This window comes from Hibiscus syriacus, unplaced genomic scaffold (assembly GCF_006381635.1).
Source record: "Hibiscus syriacus cultivar Baekdansim isolate YM2019G1 unplaced genomic scaffold, ASM638163v2 tig00110187_pilon, whole genome shotgun sequence".
NCBI lineage: Eukaryota > Viridiplantae > Streptophyta > Magnoliopsida > Malvales > Malvaceae > Hibiscus > Hibiscus syriacus.
The window spans coordinates 671,289-695,061 of NW_024062618.1; the positions used below are offsets into that span (position 1 = coordinate 671,289).

Genomic DNA, 23,773 nt, shown 5'->3' on the forward strand with positions numbered 1-23,773 from the left:
TTTTTGGTGGCGGTTGAAAATGAATATGATGAGAATAAAAAAAATATTTTTTAGCTTCCACGTCAACCCTAACCTACCATGACATCTATCTATTAATAATTTGACGATCCAATAATAAAAAAACCAATATCCAAAATTTAGAGTTAAAATTGAAACTTTCTAAAATTTGTAACAAAATTAATATTCAAACTAAAGTTTAATGACTAGAAAGATTGTTTGTCTATTTATAAGTACACAAACTTTAACCCTACAATAAGTTGCAAATTAAATAACCCTTAACTATATACTATTTAAATAAAAAAATTACTATTTTTATTAATGCTCCTTATGAGTTAATGTCAGAATTAATCGGGTGTTAATTCAACTAAGAAATTATAAAAATAATCTAAATTTAATATAATAAGAATCATAAATTTAACTTATACAATTCAAACTTGAATCGATTTGAAGTTAAAATTAATTTACAATTAAAATGATTCTAACAAATAAAATAAAATGATCCAAACTTAATGCGACGAGAATCATAAATGGTCCAAATACATAAGCATAACAATGCAAGGGAAACGATGCGCTTCATCGAGGAATTGTGAGAGTGATGTTAGATTCAAGTACTGGCTCGCTCGATCCAATTCGTGAAGCAGTAAGTGCTTTATAACCGAGAACAGGCATTGTGGTCGGAAGATACGACAGTGGTGCCTCAAAATGAAGGGCTTGAATGACTTGCCTGATCGATGGTCTTTGATCCTGGCTCGGATGGGCACACCACAGCCCAACCATCACCAAACATTCCATCTGTTTAGGGTCGAACCCCATTCCCATTTTGTTGTCAGCCACATCCAGAACCTTTCCTTTTCCATATGATTCCAACACCCAAGGCACTAATACAGCCTCAAAGTCTTGAAATTTGGGTTCAACTGACCTTCTACCACAAGCAATCTCTAATGCCACCACTCCAAACCTTGCTAGCTTTTCCCGATGACAAGCACTCCGGAGCGATGTACCCCACGGTGCCGGCTAAAAGAGTGTTTTTTAACACTTCGGAATGATTGACTAGACGAGCTAATCAAATATCTCCGAGTTTGACATTGAAGCTAGAATCCAACATGATGTTGTTGGTTTTAATGTCCCTATGGAGTACACAGTAATCTCCTTCTTCATGCAGGTATAGCATGCTGATGCCAAGTCTTGCATGATTTTGAATCTGGTTTCCCATGTCAATAAGCTTTTGCTTTTGAAAAGATGAGTGTCTAAGTTTCCACTCGGCATGAACTCGTAAACGAGCAAGAGTTCACCCCTGTCATGGCACCAACCGATTAGTTTCACCAGATTCTTGTGCCTCAATCTACTGATTATCTTCACTTCCGACGCGTATTCCCAGATCCCTTGTTTCGATGCCTTGGACACCTTTTTAACAGCAATGCAAGTATCCAAGTCCCTCAGGAATCCTCTATAGACAAAACCAAACCCTCCCTCACCCAACTTATTCTCAGTGTTGAAATTATTTTTTGCTTTAGTCAATTCATTCAATGAAAACTTCCTTGGTCCTATCAGATTGCCGAACTCATTGTTAAACAACGTATTGAAAACACGGCGATCATCATCAGATTCCTTTTCTCTCTGCCTTCTTTGTCTTGAAATGAAGCAAGTGATCATTAGAACTAGCCCAAAAGCCAATCCTATACTCAATCCTATGACTAATGCTTCCATGGATTTACCTTTTTGGGGAGTTGAATGAACCCAAATTACCTGAGTTAAAGGTGACGAATTGGTGGGACTCATGGGAGCAACATCATGTGATTGAATGAGGGATCGAATTCCATCAGTTGGATGCTTTCCAGGAATATTACCAGCAGGGTAATAGTAACAAGCAATCAAAATTCCACTATTGTTATTGCATCTAACTTTAGCACATCCGAGTGGAGTCGAATTGATCCAAATTACCTGAGTATAATGTCTGCATATCAGGTCTCGAGCACAAACACCAGATTCCAAGCTGTAATACTTCTTCTGAGCCACCCAAAGCCAGACAGCTTCGGTTGTGGAAAGACCGTTTTTGTTGTCCCAAACAAGATTCCGACCCAAAGGGACCACAGCAAGGTTTAGTTCAATGCAATTGTTGATCTGTCCTTGAGAGTAGTTCAGTGCCAAGTCTTCCAACACATTGTCCCAGTTGACCGACGTCTTTTCGAGCGGCGTTGTGAGCGTCGAGGAACTCTTTCGATAAATCTAGACAACTCACTCAAAACACAAGCACGGTTAAGGCTTGAATCCTACGAGTTAGTGAGATCTGAAGCATTTTCATCTAGGATTCCAGGGGGGGGGGGAATTGATGATTAGTTTAAAAGACAGTCATTTTGCTGAAGTTGAACCCCAAAAGAAGCTGTTTGCAAAGCTCCAAGGACAGGTTAATTATGAATTATGAATTATGAATTGTGGGTGTGCCAATTGTCGTCCCTTGTGGCTACTCGATCGGTCACGTAATTAAAATAATTCCAAATTATCTCCCAACTCCATTTGCTTTCTCTGCGTTTCATCACTCGTCCTTTTTGTTCCATTGCAATCCATCTCATATGTTTAGGTAGTAATTAAAGCGAGTTCATAGATTTCGTATGTGTTTCGATGTGCATCCATATATTTCGGTTTATATCAATGTATACTAGTCCGTATTGATTGATGCAAATTTTAATATTTTAAATTAATTATTCAAATATATCTATATATCAAAAGTTTGTCATCAATCAAGTTCCTGAATTTTTAATATTTCATCGCCACGTGATCTATTATGTTTTATGAAAATTTTGAAATGTTCATTTTTCTCATTTGAACGGAAAATTATTAATTTTAAGATTTTAACTTTCATATATTCTAATTTTAATTATTCGAGTAATTTTATTCTATTATCGTGTGTTTTTTTTATTGATTATTGTTTTGTTCGGTTGACATCTTTTTTTAGTTTCCTAATTTGCGTTCCATTAAGTTAAAAAATAAGTTTTCGTTCCCTTGTGTTAATTAATTTTGCTTGAAATCTAAGAGCGACATTACATATTTGAATTTTTGTATTTTGATTGATTCTTTTAAGTAGAGGTTGTTTTGTGTTCGTAGCACCAAATTTTGATGAACGACATGGGTGGTGGTGATTTTATAGTGGTTTAGATAGGGAAAAACAATATGGCTGGTTTACCTTTTTTTATACGAACGGAGAATCACTAGTTGAGTCAAGTTTATTTTGTCTCCGAAATTCTTATTATATATTTCAAACATGAGAGAGCAACGCGGCTAAATACACGTGGGAGAGATGTTACGTTTAATGGGCTGAATCTGAATTGTTGCACTCCTTACATACTAGCCTGTATATCCTTTGCGTTGGGCTGACCGGGCTGTTGGCTATTGGGTCATTGAGGAGCGATCAAGTATTCACTGTGGGTTTAACAATAGAATTATTTGTTATACATAATATCAAAATTAATCTTTAACGTTTACTGAAATGGTTATTTGAGTACCTTTTTTTTTTTTGCATTTTAGTCCCAAAGTGTTATTTGAAGGCAAAAAGACTCATAACATTTGACATAATAGTTATTTTAACTCTTATTCTTTTTTTTTAGATCATTTTGATTCTCAACATTTCATTTTAGGGTAAAAAGACTCTTATTTTGAGGTATTAATCATATGTTAAGTAACGGTTTCCAACTATAAATGGGATTTTTTGCACGAAAAATAAAAAGTTAGAGGTTAAAATACTTTAAGAAAAAAGAAATAGAGATCAAAATGACTATTTTGGATAATTCATTAACTTTATGATCAAATAAGAGCAAACAACACTTATATTTAAATTTATCTAATCATATTCTTTAATTTCAAATCATAGTGCTGAAGACTAATATTTTTAAATAAAATAAAGAACGACCTAACTACTCATTCCTAAAATTTTTGATATTTTTTTATTAAAAAAACTTTATAGACAATGATGTATAATATAGTTTCTTAAAGAAATTAAAAAAGAACTAATGATCTAAGAAAATAATTAAATTCCGTAGACAACTAACAATAAATAATTAGATTAGGTACATAATAATAAAATAATATTATCAAAACGTTTAGTTAATCCGTCACAATTGGAATCTTGTTGATCACTTATATCCGATTGGGAACAGCTTGGATGGAAATTAATAATTTTCCTAATAAAAATAAGATAATAGACCTGTTTTGTCTCCTAATGGGCCAATAATACATATAACCATCTTTCAGTTAATTATTTAATTAATTTTTAAATAATTAATTATGTCCAGCTTGAGCATTTTACATATTTATTTCCCACAATCATCTCTATTTACGCACTTTTAACTTACAATAAATAAAATTTAATATCAATGAGTTCTTAACTTACGGATAAGGTTAAGATTTTAAGGTGAGTATATAATCTAGTTGGATTAAGTGAAAAATAAAATTAGTTCGTTGAATTGATGAATCGTATTTTATTACTTAAAAATTATTTAAAATTGTTTTTAGTTGAATTTATAAAATTTGAGTTAAGTCAAATCATTTATATGTTTTTTGAGTTGAATTATTATTTGAAATAGGTAAAATTAAAATTGTATTACAATCTAACCAAATTTTAAGTTAAAGCACATAAATCAAAGAAAAATAAGGGAAAAAATAATTACGTATGATAAACTAGGTTTGATAGTTTATTTGTTTAATATTAGATTTAATAAACTTCAATTAACCCAAGAACTAATTATTAAATGATTTAATATTTTATATTTTTAAAAACACTTTTATGAACTTATATGGACATTGTATATTTTATATAAAATTATTAAAATAAATTATATTTTTATAATTATTTTATAAATTTATGGAAATATTTTATTTTTTGAAATTAAATATTATTTTATATTTTTGTTGTGATAGGTTAATTTACTCATTTTCAAACTAGACAAGGATCCTAGGGGTATTTACACCCATTTGTTAATCAATTTTTATGATACTCAAATCGTAAAAATTCAACACGATTAAAACTCAAACAATCCAATTTTTTTGAGTTCATTTAAAAAAATCGAATAACTTGATTAACTCAATATAATAATATTTATATTTATTTTTTTCCGAATTGAATTGAGTTATAATCACTCCTAATTAAGAGTATGGGAATTTTAAAGATTTCTTATTTAAGTTCTAGCATGAGTAGATACAGTCTTGATAGTTGATATACTTTGGTTATTACCCTAATACAGTGATTCAAATATATATATATATATATATATATAATTGTAGCCTCAAAAATATATATTTTAATACTTTAAGTAGGTATCATTTTACTCTTATAAATAAGGTAAATTATAAATTACATCACTCAACTTTATTCTCACTCTTATTTTAGCTATCAAAATTTTAAATAATTCAGTTTAATCATTAAACGTTTGATTTACTCCTATAATTGGTCACTCGAGTGTTAAAACATATATAGAAGTGTGACATGACTACTACATGTGCTGATAAGGACCATTTTTTTATTGATATGAAATCCATGTCTCAACCACGCCATTTTTCTTTTTATTTTATCTAATTCTTCTAAAGATGAAAGTTTTATAATTTCATGTTTGTGTCACATTGGCGCTGCAATTATCATTCTTTGATGTCAGCGACGAAGCCAGGATTAACTATTGACAGAGGTCAGAATATTATACTATTTAAGAAAAATAAAATGACTTATTAGGTATTCATATTCAAAATTCAGCATGAACCAAGCAATCTTAGTGATTAAGGGATATTGTTATCCTTGAGGTCCTGAGTTTGAGCATTACATATGTAAGGGTATGAGCGTACGTTGTCAAATGGTTGAGAGTCTTCGTACATATAGTACATTGTATTCACCCCATATTTATATCTAATAAAAACTCAAAATTCACAAGACAACAACTAATTTTTTTAATATTTAAACTGACAATGACTTAAATTGTTACTAAACCAAAAAATTGAGAACATGAGGTTATCATTCTTTAATACGATCCCTACTTGATTAAATATTTACTAAATTATATATTTTTTAATTTAAATATTTATTTTTACATGAATCAAAATACTATTGGACCAAAACTGTATCGAATATACTATATTTTTAATCGGGACCAGGACTCCTTCGGGCTCCAACAGAGCTCCGCCCCTGCCTGATGTGTTCCCCAACCTCTCAAGATATCGACGAACTCACCCCATTATCTCCTACCACTCTATCAATTTAGATTTTACCTAAAACATTTTAAAATTCATAAAACTCATCCCTAAATCCAAAACTCATAAAAATTAACCCAAACTATTCTAATTTATAATATCCACAATCTGATCAATATGAAATCAATATATAACTCACTTCCTTCTTCTCCAACTCTCCACCATTGAAATTTGAAAGAATATATTTCATAATTGAGAAATTACAGGGAATTTACAGAAAAATACTGAAGAACGTTATAGGGTAATTTTATAATTTTTAAAAGTAAAATATCCAATCATAACGTGGTTAAGTATTAGTGTACATATATATTCATCTATATTACAATTGATAATTTATTCCACAATTTATTCTCACATCATTTTATAAATAATAAAAAAAAGTGGCAGAGGATCTTTTTATAGTAATTCATCAAATAAAAAAACATTGGAAAATTTCAACCGCCATAGAAAGTTTATATATTTTCTTCATTGCAGATGGTTTCAATTCAATGATCTCTCCCATTCTAAAACCCTTCGTTTTCTAGTTGCCAAAAATAAAAAATAAAAGAGAAAGATGAAGCCTCCATTGCCACCTTCATCAACCTCTTTACTTCTCAGAAAGCAACGTCTTTCTCCCTACTTTTACACCTTGTTAACTTTCATCGTCTTCGTTTTCATTCTTTATTGTGAAGACTTGCTCTCCATTTTTGGTCGAAACGAACTCGTTTTATCCAATCCCATCTCTGAAACAACAGGTGAGGTGACTCAGCTCTTTAACTCAGCCATTGTTTTCTTCATTTTTCATATATGTAACGTTGTTTTCTTGGTTGAGTTTATGGTTATAGGGAAGGAAAAAGAGACGGTCGACGATATTATTGAAAGAAACAATCATGAATTTCGTAATAAATCGGTCTCGAACGAAGAAGGCACATCTGTTCCACCGAAAATCACAACCAAAACGACGTGGAAACCGCCATTTGCGATAGGGGAAACCGAAGAAGGGTGTGATATATTCAGTGGGAGGTGGGTTAGGGACGAGTTAAGTCGGCCTCATTATGAAGAATCGGAGTGTCCGTACATTCAACCACAGTTGACGTGCCAGGAACACGGTAGACCAGATAAAGAGTATCAGAAATGGAGATGGCAACCCCATGGATGTAATATACCCAGGTAATTCCAGTAGATCAAACCCCTATTCCGTTTATAATCATCGTGAAGAAAAACAAAACACAAATGAAAAAACCTAAATGAATTCATGTTGCTGTCTTGCTTTCGGACCTTCAAATGTTAGCCAACTACCGCGTTTAAAATATTCTACATTTAAACCCTAATATAGTCTAACCAGGTTTATCTAATAATGTTCATATTCATATATTCATATACATATATTTCTTTAACTAATATATTCATATACATATATTTCCTTAACTAAGGACGAATTTAATATTCTATGTCATTCTGAAATTATAAAATTTTAAAAAATATAAAATAAAATTATTAATAAGAAAATATAAAAGAATACCTGATTAATATATAAATTTAAAATTTCTAAGAATATTCTTACCTTTAACCTACCATATTTTGTAATATAATACTCCTGGCTTCGTGGTGGGTTGCAAGTAAGTGGTTTGTTTTAATTAAGTATAAAAGTAGATTATTAGGACGTGGTAACCACTATATAAGTTGCAATTAGTCCACGTATCTGGTGTACTCGGGGCCCACTTTGATCTGGGCTCTTCTCTTCTTGTTATGGGTCAAATCAGGGAGCGATTATTGATGTTCAAAAACAAAATTAAGAAAATAAAAATTATAAATATTTAGTTAGGAAATTAAGATGATTTCTATAATAATTGCTATTTATTGATTTTGGAAAATTATGAGCAGTTATCGATAATTTTATTCTATTTTTCTGCATTTATGATTAAATTGTAAAAAAAACCCCGAAAATAGAGGGATTAAAATAAAAATATTCAGAAATCAACTTTAAATGAATTAAACTTTAAGGCTTCTTCCTTAAACACACTGTTTTATTTTATTATATTAATTTTATAAAATTTTATTTTAATCTTTACACTTTTAATTTTCTTTCGATTTAGTTTTAAAGTTACAAAAGAATTATAATAAAGTTGCTCATAGATGAGGATCACTTTGACAAATTTGTCGACGATTTTGCTCTAATTCTTTTGTATTTTAAAACTAAATCATAAATAAGTGAAAGTGGAAGGAGTAAAATAGATTTTTTTCAAAAATCACTTTAAGTGAATTAAATTTATAGCAATCATTTTAGATGCCTTTCTTGAACTCACAGTTTCATTTTACTGTATAATTATTTTTTATAATTTTTTTATTTTTATATTTTTAATTTTCTTTCAATTTAGTCCTAAAAATATAAAAAGAAAAAGAAAAAAAAAATTGAGCAAAGTCATCAACAACTACTGAAAATTTTATCAAAGTCAGTTTCAGTTAATGAATTTTTTCACCTACACTAAAATTTTCTTAATTAATCTGTGGTCATCTCTAATTTTTTTTTTCAAGATCCATTTTTCCTAATTTTGTCCTATATTTATGAATTGCTGGGTTTTTCATTGATGGTTGGTTCAACTAAGCCTAATAGAAAAATGGTTAGTATATTAGTTTGGTTCTTACTAGCTACCGGTTAAAGTCAAAATAGTTGAAGATTTTAGCCATGGTGCAATCAAGATTTAAATGATTTTTTCCCCACAGCTACAAGTTTACTCTTATGTTTTCTATTAATTCATAATTAATTTTTTTAACCAACTAATATAATTTGATTGAAAACTATATATCCCGGTCTCAATTAGTTAGTTTTATTTTATTTTTATATATCTATAGACATGTCTTAATTTTATAAATGTTGATCGATGTTTGTTACAAGGTTTAATGCGACATTGATGCTAGAGTCGTTGAGGGGGAAGAGGATGATGTTTGTCGGAGACTCGTTGAACCGGGGTCAGTTTGTCTCGATGGTTTGCCTTCTCCATAGGATTCTCCCTTCAAATGCAAAATCCATGGAATCTACCATGGATCAATCATTAACTGTCTTCAGAGCTAAGGTATTATCGTATATTGAATGCTTCTTTTATATCGTTTGTAAGTATCGGAATGATCTATAGTGTCTTTTTCCGCTTTCATTAAATGGAGAGAAATAGGTTATTCGAAGATCGATCTCATAATCTAATGTCAATAATTACTTGTTTGTTTGATGATCGGATTTATGATATTTTTTCAGGATTATAATGCGACAATTGAATTTAATTGGGCACCGTTCCTTCTCCAGTCGAACTCGGATAACGCAATCGTTCACCGAGTAGCCGATAGAATGGTGAAGAAAGGGTCGATCAACAAGCATGGGAGGAATTGGAAAGGCGTGGATGTGTTGGTATTCAACACATATCTATGGTGGATGACAGGCCAAAAGATGAAATTCTTGTACTGTCTTGACTAATTGAATGCTACAAATTTGTTAATAAATGTTGATTTATATTAAAAAAATAAATGATGTATTGACAGGAAAGGATCATTCAAAGACGAAAAGAAAGAGATCGAAGAATTTACTACAGAGGAAGCCTATCGAGTGGCGATGAAAAGCATGTTGAAATGGGTGAGAAAAAGCATGGATCCAAACAAGACGAGGGTGTTCTTCACTAGCATGTCTCCTTTGCATATCAAGTGAGTTTAACACATCTCTATCTCCAATGCTGCAATATTTGTAGGGTAAACTCATTTTAAACGTTGGGGTTAATTTTAATATTGTGGATATTTACAAATACAAATATCTTTATAATGACACTGATGATCGACGAACCAATTAACCCGAAATTGAAAACATGTTTACATATTCATAGGAGTCAGGAATGGGGAGGCCAACCTGGTGGGAACTGTTACAATGAAACAAGTTTGATTGAAGATCCGAATTACTGGGGATCCGAAAACAGGGACATAATGCAGGTGATTGCCCAAGAATTCAGCAAATCAAAGTATCCAATCACGTTCCTCAACATCACTCAGCTCTCGAGCTATCGCAAAGATGCACACACCTCGATTTACAAGAAGCAATGGAGTCCATTGACGCCCGAGCAGTTGGCTAACCCGGTTAGCTATGCCGATTGTGTTCATTGGTGTTTGCCTGGACTTCAAGATACTTGGAATGAGCTTCTTTTTACCAAGCTACTCTATCCTAATTAACTATAAAACTATAAACAAGCAATTGTTTTTTTTTTTAATTATTGAGGATTGTATTTTATGTTTATAGATACTTACAGAACATATATAATGTTTTAGTTTCAAGATACTCTTTTTTAATGTCATTATTCTTTAGGTTTTAGTTTCATATGCTTACAGAACATATACATGTTTAAGAGTAAGGATGGATTAAAAAAAATTTTAGGTTGAATATATATATATATATATATATATATATATAATGTTTATTCAGAATGGACATAAATAAAATTTTAGAGTATACATAATTAATAAAATAAATAATTATATGAAAAATTTTTGAAATTTAAAGTAAACACATGAATTTGTTATTTATAACAAGGATGAAGTGATAAATAAGAGGGTCACATTTTTCAAAAAAATTCATAAAGAATTTTGATAAAAAGATTAAAGTCTCAATCTTTGAAAAGAAAAAATAGCTGACCCTATTCTCATATGTAATGGGATGAGGGGAGGTAAGGTAGTAGGTTGTCCCCAACGCCAGGTTAAAAGCAACTTTCGTGGAAGACCTAGTACATTCCTTCTAAATCCTAGTCTCTCCTTTTCTTTTCTTTAATTAATTATTTGTTCTTTACTTTTTTATCACTAGGCGGCGATATTAATTTTATTGTTGATTGTCGTCGTCGATATTTTTTTTAGATTTTTTATCTTACATATTTTTTTAATAACTTTATGACATAAATTTATATGCTTTTAGGTCACATTTTCCCTATATTTTAGCACGTTTTTTAGTTTTTTCGGTCATTTGATTATCCTTGTCATTTATTTTTCTTAATGTTGAATTTGACATCGTCGAGACTGATTAAGATGGAGCTCACTTGTTATCTCATGATCTTCTCTATTTTGGATTCTCGATTTGGATTTGGATACGCAACATGCGTTCGTAGATAGTTTTTTCATGATGTTTGACTCTTGTTTACGTTTTTCGATGATCTTTCTATAGTTAAATTTCATGTTATGGTACGTTTGTCGTACAAGTCAGATATGTTCGTATCTACCTATTGTTCGATTTTTTTGGATTGTTTTTCATCTTTTCTTTGTATGGTCTTTATATGTTTCTTGTGTTACTGATTATAAGAGAATATCCTAATTATATGTTTAGTTTATAAATATAGTCATAAACACCCTTTGTAATTCTATGTTTTTTTTTATTTCTTAATAAAATTAACCGTTTTTATTCTAAAATATATATACATATATGCATATCTTAAATACTTGTTAACAAAAATCAAATCGACAACAACAATGACATATGTCTACCAACAATTAGTTGGTCTAGTGGGATGAGACATTAGATCTCTTAAACAAAGATCAGAGGCTCGAATTCTTGCGTTTGTGAATAGAGCAAATTATGTTGAGAGTAGGGGTGTGCAAAATTACCCAACCCGGTTGACCCGACCCGCCGACCCGGATCTAAAAAAAACCGGGTAATTCTTTAAAAAAAATTACCCGGCCGGGTCGGGCCCGGGTCACAAAATCTAGTTTTCCCGGGTACTCGGGTACCCGGTTAGTTTTTATTTTTTTTATTTTTTATATATAATTATATAAAATATAATGAATTATTTATATTATGGATTATTATATTTTGTATTTTGAACTTTTAAATTTTATGTTCGGATATTAGAGTATGTAATTCGAAGTTTCGAACTTTTAAATTTGTGTATATATTTTTTAAAATTAATAATTTGAAAATAAAAAATTAAAAACCGGGTATCGGGTACCCGCAAAATCCGGGTACCTGATTACCGGGTACCCGTAACATCCAGGTCGGGACACGGGCCGAAAAATCGTCGACCCGAAAGTTCCGGGTACCCGATTTTCGGGTACCCGAGATTTGCACACCCCTAGTTGAGAGGATCGCCATCACCTCTATAGTACCCAATCTGAATTAGTCCACTTATAAACAAAAAATGGATGATTATACCAAAAAGAAAAATAATAATATATGCCTTAACTTTAATTGTTCAATAAAAATAAATCTAAAAATTCTATATAAATACTTGAAAAAATATATATTCGATCAATGTAGAAAATAACCTTTTGTATTAACAACATATAATATAGGATGAGTCTAGAGTGCACATCGCACACCGAAATACATCATTAGTGTGACACATCGATGCACGTCACTAACTAAATTGTTCTTATTAAATAAATATTAAAAAATATAATGACATATCCACATTTAAACCTTTATTATTATTTAGTTTAAATTTTAATTAAAAATTATAATTATTTTAGGATTTTTTATTTGTTTAAAATTAGAACACTTAATTTTTATAAATTTATATATTTATCCCAACAACAATCATCAAACTAACCGCCGACGATCCTATTCATCACCGAAAAATCGTGTTACTTACATGTGGTTATGTAATATGTCATCCCCACTAGGCTCTTCCCAAGTTTATGTAATTTTTTTCATAGCTGCATATTAGTTTATTATTTGCTTAATGAATTATTGATAATTCTCGGTTTATATGTAATTGAAGCTCTTGTTTTGATCAATATTACATGCTTATAAATTCATCCTATAAAACACAGTCTTCAACTCCTCCCGTTGGAACTAGTTTCGGAAGTGATTTTGTGCATTCACCACGAATGATGGTAGAATCCGACGGTTTAAGTAATTTGAAGTCATTATATATATATAAAGAATTAACCGAGGCTACAAATATCTTTTAAATTATAATCTTTTGGGTAAAGGTGAATTTGAGGTTGCTTATAAAAGTTGCTTACAAGATGAAAGAGGGGTGATTATAAAGTAGCTAAAAATCAGTAGAGACAGGGTGAACGAGAATTTAAAACTGAGGTTGAAAAATATTATCTCTGACGATGAATAGGATCGTCGACTGTTGATTCTGATGATTATTATTAAGATAAATATGTAAATTTATATAAATTAAATGTTCCAATCAGAAATAAATAAAAATTATCGAAATAATTATAATTTCTAATAAAAAATATAATTTAATCATATTCATATTAAAATTTAAAGTACATAATAATCGGTGTGTCATATTAGTGGCGTGTTTTGATGTGCGACGTGTGAATTTTATTATAATATATTTTTTTCTTGATAAAGTTGCAGACAAGAAGCACGTGTAGGGGTGCCGTCGACCGATTTTCTTACCAGATTCCATGCCGTTTAAAAAATGGGGAAATCGCGCGACATTATATTAGCAAGTGGGCAATATGAATTTCCAAACTTTAAACACAAAAATCACTTTAATTAGGATTTTTTTTATAATTCATAAGCAATAATCTTTGGATTGGGAAAATTTGGATTACCATTAAATATTATTCATTATTCCTAAAAAAAAATCATCAAATAAAATGTACTCTTTTTCAGACAATACACTAATTCATGAAAATTACAAGAAAAAGAAAAAAATAATGAATTTTCACGTGATGAACGCTTTTAGCAGTCAAATCAGCTTTGAGAAGCAAACAAAATGGCTGCCATTCTTTCTTTTTGTTATTTAAACAAGTGAACCAGATAGTTTTAATGTAATACATTGTAATATAAGGTAAAGAAAAAATACTATTAAAAATATTAATAGTTTTAATAGAGTCTTAATTAAAATATTATTTTTTATAAGAAATATTAATTTTATTATCTAAAATGAATATTTTTGATATTAATATTTCTCGTAAAAAAATAATATTTTAGGTAGCGTCCGATATTAATATTTTCGGTAGAAAAAAAAATAATATTTTAAGTATAAATCTACCAAAATATTAAAAAAATATTAACATTTCCAATAATATATTTTTTTAATCTTATATTAGATTACCTTTTCGTAGAAATCCCTAAGTGAAACATTAATTTTCGAGAAAATAACCTCAGTGACCAAAAATCCCATATAATATACGATTTTAACCAACTTTTTCCGGATTTGCAAAAATGACCAACAAAATCGCAATGCGATCGCTAATTCGCAACGCGATCTCCATTATCGCAAATCAGTTTCCAGATTCGCAACGCGATTATGACTATCGCAATGCGATTTTACAATTTCGCGTTGCGATTTTCCCAATTCGCAATGCGACTAAGTAAATCGCAATGCGAATTTGGAAAATCGCAATGCGATACTGACTATCGCAACGCGATAATACAAAATCGCAATGCGATACTGACTATCGCAACGCGATAATACAAAATCGCAACGCGATACTGACTTTCGCAACGCGATTCTAACTTTCGCAACGCGATTCTGACTTTCGCAACGAGATTCTGAAAATCGCAATCATCTTCAAAATCCCAATCACAACCGGCTTCACCTTTTGTGACTGTTAACTTAGGTGATTTTTAAATGCAAACGTTGTATTATGTGTATTTTATGTGTGCACTTTTAACATTTTTCAGTTAGGCATGTATTAGTAACTTGAGTTTGAACATTGCTATGATCTGTTCAGTTGTTATCACTTATTAGACATTCATTTGACTATCGCAACGGGGAAATCGCAACGCGAAAATGACTATCGCAACGCGAAAATGTCTATCGCAACGAGAAAATCGCAATGCGAAATGAAAATCGCATTGCGATTTTCTCGTTGCGATAGCCATTTTCGCGTTGCGATTCTCTCGTTGCGATAGTCTGTTTCGTGTTGCGATAGTCTGTTTTACCTTCAACATAATGTAGATTGAAAATCAACAAATCAACTATTACATTTCAATCAATTAAACAAGCACAAATAAGAATTATGTACACATCAATTAAACAAATCAACATTTACAAATCATTTTTTACAAATCAATTAAACAATCAAAAAATAATAATAATTCTTATTTCCTCATCAATTATTGAATCAATGAATCAACTTTTGCACCCGTACATCCATTTCACGCAGCTCACTTAAGGATTAACCTGCAGAAACCAAACATTTGCTCAAACAAGACTTCCTACACATCTAAAACCTACAAACAACAAATTATTGAATTCTAGGTACTTAACCAAACATTTTCAAACCAAAAGGAGTATATATGTTAACAAAACTTGCATTTGACTTACCAATTAACAATGGATACTTTCATAACGCGGATGCAGGTAGGCAGCGTCTCGAATATATCGCTCTAGCCATATAATGCCGAAACCACAAGCCTACTGCAGCTCTATCTTTATCGGTGGGAGGTAGAAACTCAGCGCTTCCCGTCGTCAAACGCGCCAAGCACAAGCATACGAGAGGACCACAATCCCCTCTGGCTCCCGGCGATTGTTGTAGCGCGGTCTCGTCTCTGACAACTATGACATTGAACTTCTTTGGCTTCTTGTGTCCATAATGAGTCCAATAATTAATCCCATCCAAGAATTTAGCCAAATGAGAGCTCCATCCCTTAATAATATCTCTCAAATCAGACAGTGATATGTAATTTATCATGCTGTCATATACTATTATCTTCAGGGATGGAAGCTGAAGTTGGACGAGAAGCCAATGACGACGTTCCAAAACAGGGATAAACACCTGCAATCATAAGTAATAATTCATTTATTTGCGCACTTATTTATGAACACCTGTAAAAAATTTAAAAAATAAACACTAACCTTATCGACCTCCCACCATGCAGGATAAAGTTTAGCTTGTCCATTGCCCAACGAAAATGATTCATCTCGTTGATTCTTCAAGTGAACTGCGTGAAAAGCCGCCGGCATTATTGTATATCGCGAATTTTTTTTATTTTTCCTAAGCTTCCTTATTATTAGAAGACGTGACGCATCGATATGTTGTTTTACAAAAAAAGACATATATTAGTGAATTACATTAATTTTTAAAAAAATTAATCAAAATCATATATAAGACAAATATAAGACTTACCTCCCCATCGAAATAGCCACTGTCTTCAACCCCTAATAGCACACCCCACCAAGACCAATTAAGCAACAAATACATCTCATCGTTGAGTTTGCTTATGTCAGTGTAACACCCTTGGCTCCGCTCATGTAGATAAAAATCAACTACGGTCTTAGCCCAAACGGTATTATCCAGAATTGTTTCCGGTAGTTGTCTCCTCTCCACTTCAGATACCGGAAGGGTACTAGCCGGTAACTCATACGAGAGCCAACTCTCATCCATCATGTCCGGCAACGGTGGGGGTTTCTTAATAATTCGATATATTACCCCATGTGAATCGGGCTCTGGAATGGTGGGAGTGACCTCTTCAATGATGACAGTGGCCTCTTGAACGGTGGGGGGACTCTTGAGGGATGATAGGGGCCTCTTGAACGATTGGAGGGGACTCTTGAGGGATGACAGGTGAGTCGGGCTTCTTCTTGCGGAGTCTTCGCACCATTGGGGTAAACGGAGACGTAATAGCACGTGCACACCGTCTGATGCGTGAACTCCGTCGTGCAAGGAAAACCCGACGTAAAGCATCCACCTTATCGGGCCGCTAAAAAAATTAATACATAATCAGTAAATAAATAGACATGATATTAAACAAAGACAAATATGTTTCAAACTTGCATTGTATTCACCCAAGTCATTATTCTATCATAGTTCACAAAATGCATCAGATAACATTCCAGAAGAAAGCACTTATATAAACATTTAAAAGGACAACATATATAAACATTTCAGAAGAAGAATAGTTTACTTTCGCAACACGAAACTTACTTTCGCAACGCAAAAATGACTATCGCAACGCGGAAATGGCTATCGCAATGCGGAAATGCGATTTTCATTTCACGTTGCGATTTTGTCGTTGCGATTTTCATTTCGCATTGCGATTTTGTCGTTGCGATTTTTATTTCGCATTGCGATAGCCATTTTCGCATTGCGATAGCCATTTTCGCATTGCGATAGTCATTTTCGTGTTGCGAAAGTAAACTATTATTCTTCTGCAAATTGAAACTGAATGGATTGCATTACTTCAACCAAAAGATAAAAACAAAACCAAAAATAAATACTAACAGCAACCGAATGAATTTATTAAGCAATCTAAGTGAAATGGTTAATCTAAGTGAAATTACGAGTAAATTTATCATCAAGTTAAATATGAAAAATCTTAAACTTACCTCGTTGCGTAGAGTATGAACCTCATTCTGCAACGATGCTACCATCTCACGTAGAGCGGCTACCTCACAGCGTAAAGTAGACACCTCAACACGCCATGCACCATCGTCTTTGCGTAAAGTACCGACCTCCTCACGCAAGGCATTGACCTCAACACGTAACTCCCCTAACTCAACCCGTGGAGGTAGAGGTGGAGAACAGGGAGATAAACATCGTGGCAACTTTGCCGGTCGCCTATCTTGCGGTGATGGTGGAGAAGAGGCTCGATGATGTGACAGAATAGGTGATGGTTGTCGTTGTGGAGGTGTATAGTCGGGTCGATCAGGTGATGGCTCTGGGTGAGGTGATAGCTCTGGGTGAGGTGATGGCTCCCGAAGTGGAGGCTGCTCATCATCCGTGCCATCAAAAAAACGCTTACTAGCTTGCCACCAATCAGTGGCAAGCTCAGCTTCCGTGGGTGTCAGCCTCTGTAATGGAGTGTTGGCCTCCTAACAATATAAAAGCTCAAACAAAGTTAAACGTGTACTAGTAATAACTTGTTTATAAACATATGGTAGTATTTATGTTAACTTACATTATTTATTGTCGTATACCGTAGTAAATCTTCTCATTACAAGGTTCGTTTCCTCTTCCAGGAAATAGCCCTGGGAATATCATTTGAAGTTTTTATTGCATATGTCTTCATGGCGGGAAAGGCCTCAAATATCCAAATCTACAAACAATATAATAACAAACATTAGTAATTGTTAAATAATTACTTATAATTTTGGAAACATTATATAAAAATTCTTACCTTAAAGGCCCAAATAAAACATGTCAAAGTGTATTTGGAACCATCGCCATGCAAACTTTTTCGATCATCCAAGGCAGACGATAACTTATTCCATGTAGCTTTCCATAAATACGAGCCCCACGGAAACAAGTTCCATGCATTTAGGTCTTCTACCAATTTGATTAGATCATTCGAAATAGGTTGTCTGGCCTCTCTGCCTAAAAAGCCGGCATGCAAAAGTATTAGAAGGAATACTCGGACAACATCGACGTCATCCATCCGAGTAAAACCATCTTTCTTATTCAATAATCTCGTCAGGTCTTCCACGTGTAGATTCGGCCTCTCCAGCTCAGGAAAAACCCGGGATAACCATGATGGGCGGGTAATGTGTCTAGTGTACCGACCTACATCATCGTGTCCGAAGCGTAGACCGGTGATTAAGCAAAACTCCTCCCGCCCAAAACACGTATACGCCGGTGGAAAATCAAACCATATCTCTTCATCACGACGTTGTATAGTATCTGGTATATTGCTAGTCATGGTTTGAAGAAACAGGTGTGTCAACATCGCATCTCCACCGGGATGTTGTACTTTCAGCCATGGCCCGAAGCAAGTATCCTCAAACATTTTTCTTTGTGCAAGTGAAAGCTTCGACGCAATTGTTTTGGCCAGGCTGACTTTATTTCTTAAGGTCAATTGAGCCGAATAAAAGTTATACAAAAACAATAAACATACTAAGTTAGATATACCAAAAACTACACTGTGAAGATATACCAAAAACAATAATAAACATAAAGAGTAGTAGTTTATTCTTCAAACTTAAATTTGCAACACTGTGAATTTATTATTTGTCTTTGTTTTTTTGTTGAAGTAATGCAATTCATTAAAGTTTCAATTTGCAGAAGAAGAATAGTTTCTGAAAATGAAAATCGCAACACGAAAATGACAATCGCAACGCGAATTTGACTATCGCAACGAGAGAATAAAATCGCGTTGCGATTTTGTCGTTGCGCTTTTCATTTCGCGTTGCAATTCTCGGTTGATTTAATAAGCAATCTAAGTGAAATGGTTAATCTATTATTGAAATTACCAGTAAACTTATCATCAATTTCAATATGAAAAACCTAATAATAATGCAAAAATTTCAAAAAGAAAATAATTAAAAAAACTAACCCTCGGTGGTTGATTTGGTTGATTTTCCATTTCTGATTGTGAGGGTGGCTCTGAGAGATGGAGATAGACGGATTTCGCCGGAGATGGGGACGGATTTCGTCGGAGATGGGTGAGAGAGTGAGAGATGGAGATGGGGCTGAGTTGTGATTTTAGGTTTTAGGTTATGAGTTGCGATTACGGGATATACTGTGGACGGTTCAGTGTTCCAATATATTAATATTCGTGTTTGGAATTTGAAAATAAAATACGCTTTGCGATACTAATGGCGCTTTGAAAATCGCATTGCGATTATGTATTATCTCGTTGCGAAAGTAAGTATCGCGTTGCGAAAGTCAGTATCGCATTGCGATAGCCAGTATCGCGTTGCGATTTTCCAAATTTGCATTGCGAATTGGGAAAATCGCAACGCGAAATTGGAAAATCGCATTGCGATAGTCATAATCGCATTGCGAATCTGGAAACTGATTTGCGATAATGGAGATCGCGTTGCGAATTAGCGATCGCATTGCGATTTTGTTGGTCATTTTGGCAAATCCGGAAAAAATTGGTTAAAATCGTATATTATATGAAAATTTTGGTCACTGAAGTTATTTTCTCTTAATTTTCTCTCCACCCACTTGCACTTCAACTAGCAAATATATATATATATATATTAGAATTTGTTTATTTTTCGTTTATACATTAAAATATAGGGTAAACTATAAGTTTAGTACCTCAATTATCACTTTTATTTTATTTTAGTCATCCAACTATTTTTTTCTCAAAATCACGCCTAACGTTATATTTTAGTTTTATTTTAATCACCCACCAATACAAAATTAACAGAATTGTTAACGTAATATTTTTAAAAAAAATTCAAAGTTGATGTGAAGTTGCCTTATGTTGACACATCAACGTCATCTTTAATTTTTTAATAACCAGTGACCAAAATAAAACTAAAACTATTGAATTGGGGTACTAAACGTCTAGTTTACCCTAAACATATAAATAAATTATTGAATTTATATGTAAAATTTTAATTTTGAAAAAAATATATTAATTGATTTTATATTTTCTAAATATATGATTGTTTAACCTCTTTTCTTGTAGGGTGGATTATAGATTTCAAGAGAATACTATAAAAAATATTAAATTTAGGGTAAACTACACCATTAGTCACTAAACTTTAAGTTGTGTATCAATTTTAGTGTTAAACTTTAAAATGCTTCAATTTTAGTACTAAATTTTTGTTTACATTTCAATTGAGACATTGGGCCATTAAACCATTAATAGTTGGGTGACATGATAGTTTGGCGTTGACGTGGAAGTTGGTATGGGATGATTTGGAAATTAAAAAATAATTTTTATTCCACTCATCGTCTTCTTCATAAAAAGTGGGATTTTCACCAATTGTTAGCAATGGTCATAAATGGTCGTTCTCCGACGTCTTTTATGACCATCGTGGTCACCGATGAATTCATCTTCTATAACTTTATTGATTTAGTTTTCCTAAATTATATATTTAAAACTCACAAATCAAACATAAAAAAATCATCATTTTGGGGGTTTGTGGGCTTTCTCATATCTAAGGATTTTGAAACGTTTGTTAAAAAATCCAAAGTGAGAAACATTCTTTCAAGAATTCGGATAATATATCTATAAACTAACTCCATCGAAAGGTCGCAGAAAGAGATAAGGGCATTAGAACATCAAACCTTTAGAAATTTTAAGTGAATTTTATAAAAAATCCAATCTAAAATAAAAGAGTGAAATATCACCGTTTTGATACAAATCTTGTCGTAAATGTCGATGTCAAAGGAGTTGATAATCTCATGTAGAAAAAAGAAAGAAGAAACAAGTATATCATTACATCGTTAATGTTAACGTATAGAGGAAGCATGTGGTTTGTCAGGAGCTGGTTATTACGTGTCATTGCGTGCCGTATGGAATTATTAGTTTGTTAGTAGGGGATGAACATCTGTAAGGTTTGTTACTGGCGTGTAATGCATGACTTCATGCATATAAATTGGTGCAACTGCTATCAAATAAAATTGGAGCTCTTTGATTAATATTCTCTAGAGTTCTCGAAAAATCTAATAGCTAATTAACGATTTAAGGACCCAATATCATAATTGAAATGCATGCTAAAATTTAATGTTATAATTAAAATTAAACAACTTAAAATTTAATGACTGATGATGTAACGTAGTCATAAACTTAACATGGTGAGATATAAAGGAAAGATAAATATCTATATAACTTTTTGACTGACCAAATGGAAATGACAACAACCACAAGAATAAAAGCATTTCTCCGTTGAAACAAAGAAGGAAATACATTCATAATTACATAAAATTGACTGTGTTCACCAGAACAAAATCTTCACATAAAAGAAAATGGAGTAGAAAAAAAAACAAATATTACATTAGATCATTGACACCAGTATGGTAATTTCATGATTCTATTTCGAACACTGAATGTTGATACGAAAGTTTTACTAACAGATATTTTATGTGTTGTCATTCACAGATGAATTTAATATTTAAAAAAAGGGGATCGAGAGAATTAATTTAAAAACAAAATAATTATAGGGATGATGATTATTTTTTTGCTTCCATATTTTCAGCTATTTGAGCCAAAGATTGAAGGTTGCAACGTACAATAGTATCAACGAAAGTGCATGCATCTTCTCTAGTATTACCAGGCGGTATATCAACGACGAATGACTCGATGACAACTGTCCCGTTACCTTTGTTTGAAGCGTGTAGACTGGTGACAGACCTGTAATTGTTCAACCTATGAACACCGCCGACGACGCTAAAACTAAGCACGTGATGTTCATCGTCGAGGATCTCGAGTCTTTCGGTACTGAAGGCGGCGGGGAGACCCGATATCACGTGGACTTCACGGAGGCTGCCTACGTTGCCGTCAGCGACGATGACGTGACAACTCTTGAGGAAGTGTTTGTAAGCCTGAGGGTTATCGAAACGGCGAACCACCGACCGGACGGTTTCCACGGGGGCGTTTATAGATTGAACCACGGCGGAGCAACACTGGTCGGAACCCGAGTTGTGAATATGGTAAGCGGAGACCATGTCGGGAAAGGAGACACCGGTGGGGAGAGGGAAAAAGCTTGTAGCGGGTTGAGGTTGTTTCTGGTGGTGACAACTGTCGACTGGGGCGGCGGTGCGGTGGAGCTGCAGAGAGGAAGGCATTGTTGTTGGTGGCTTAATCTGAGGGTGAAAGATGTGGCATTGGAATGAAGAACATGTTTTGAATATATACGATAAGATCAAAAAGGGAGGGTTTTGAGGATTTTCTTGGGTATTTTCTTAATAACCAAATAGGCTTACGCCGGACACTGCAAGTGGATCGACAAGTTGCAGCTTCTTTGGAGTTAGTCTAGGAAGATTTTATTCAAACTATAAGATTCCACACATTTTCTTATTTATTTTCCTTTTAAATTAATTAAAATTTTGGGTTGTTGTCATTGGTTGTTGAATGTTGATATTATTATTTTTATCAAGGTCAATATATATATATATATTTGATACTTGAATTTTATTTTACAGTATAATTTAATATTTATTTTTTAATCAAATATTTGTAATTAACTTTTAGATTTAAATTGGCACTTAAATTTAAGTTTAAAATCCAAATAAATCATTTATCGTAAGTATTAATTTAGATAAAAATGAATTTCAGGCATCAATTTAAATTAAAAACTCAAGTTGATATACATAATTGTACCCCCAAAAAATTAAGTATCGAACCAAACTTTATATTCAAGTTCACGTATTTAAATGTACAAAAAATTGAATATTAAATTACATTTTAAAATTAAATATTTAAACTATCATAATTTCCTTAAATTAAATATTATATATTTAAATATATTCAAATTTACAAGCCCTAAAATATTACAACAATAATGATAATAACTGAAGTAAAAAGTGACTATTCATATTTAATTTTCAAATCTAATAAAATAAAATAAACTATTTTTTAATGCAATATAATTTTTGCAGAAGATTAAGACTTGTTCATAGTAATAATTAAGCAATTTGCTTCAACCAATGTGCATCATATATATATACACACACACATACGAAATCAAGAATTAAACATTTAAATATAAAATTTAAGGGACAAGACATAAATTGAATAAGATTTAAACTAATAGGGACTAAAACTGTCATTAAACCAAAGAAATTAAAGGGTAGGGCCCCTCTCATGCCGAAAGTAGACCCGTCCCTATATATATTGAATCGTTTTAATTGTTCTGAAAGTCGATTTTCTTTCATTAATTAATTCGTCAATAATGTCACTTAGGAGAGAGAGTTTTGCATTTATATATACTGATTTTCTTCGACGCATGTGTATATA

General features: G+C 32.4%; 3 protein-coding genes across 3 annotated transcripts; 1 reads left to right on the forward strand and 2 right to left on the reverse strand.

The window, feature by feature from the left end:
- Positions 1-573: 573 nt before the first annotated feature.
- On the reverse strand, positions 574-6,418 carry LOC120217330 (L-type lectin-domain containing receptor kinase IX.2-like). The gene is made up of 3 exons (XM_039214480.1): positions 6,368-6,418; positions 1,141-2,226; positions 574-1,014 (listed from the first exon to the last, which is right to left on the reverse strand). Exons 1-3 carry the CDS (start codon positions 6,416-6,418, stop codon positions 574-576), a joined length of 1,578 nt encoding a protein of 525 aa, XP_039070411.1.
- Positions 6,419-6,736: 318 nt separating this feature from the next.
- Positions 6,737-10,413, forward strand: LOC120217459 (protein trichome birefringence-like 33). The gene is made up of 6 exons (XM_039214548.1): positions 6,737-6,962; positions 7,053-7,377; positions 9,104-9,281; positions 9,458-9,657; positions 9,739-9,897; positions 10,074-10,413. Exons 1-6 carry the CDS (start codon positions 6,782-6,784, stop codon positions 10,411-10,413), a joined length of 1,383 nt encoding a protein of 460 aa, XP_039070479.1. The 5' UTR covers positions 6,737-6,781.
- An 11,563-nt stretch (positions 10,414-21,976) lies between these two features.
- On the reverse strand, positions 21,977-22,722 carry LOC120217555 (abscisic acid receptor PYL4-like). The gene has a single exon (XM_039214643.1). It carries the CDS (start codon positions 22,600-22,602, stop codon positions 21,988-21,990), a length of 615 nt encoding a protein of 204 aa, XP_039070574.1. The 5' UTR covers positions 22,603-22,722; the 3' UTR covers positions 21,977-21,987.
- Between the last annotated feature and the right edge of the window lie 1,051 nt (positions 22,723-23,773).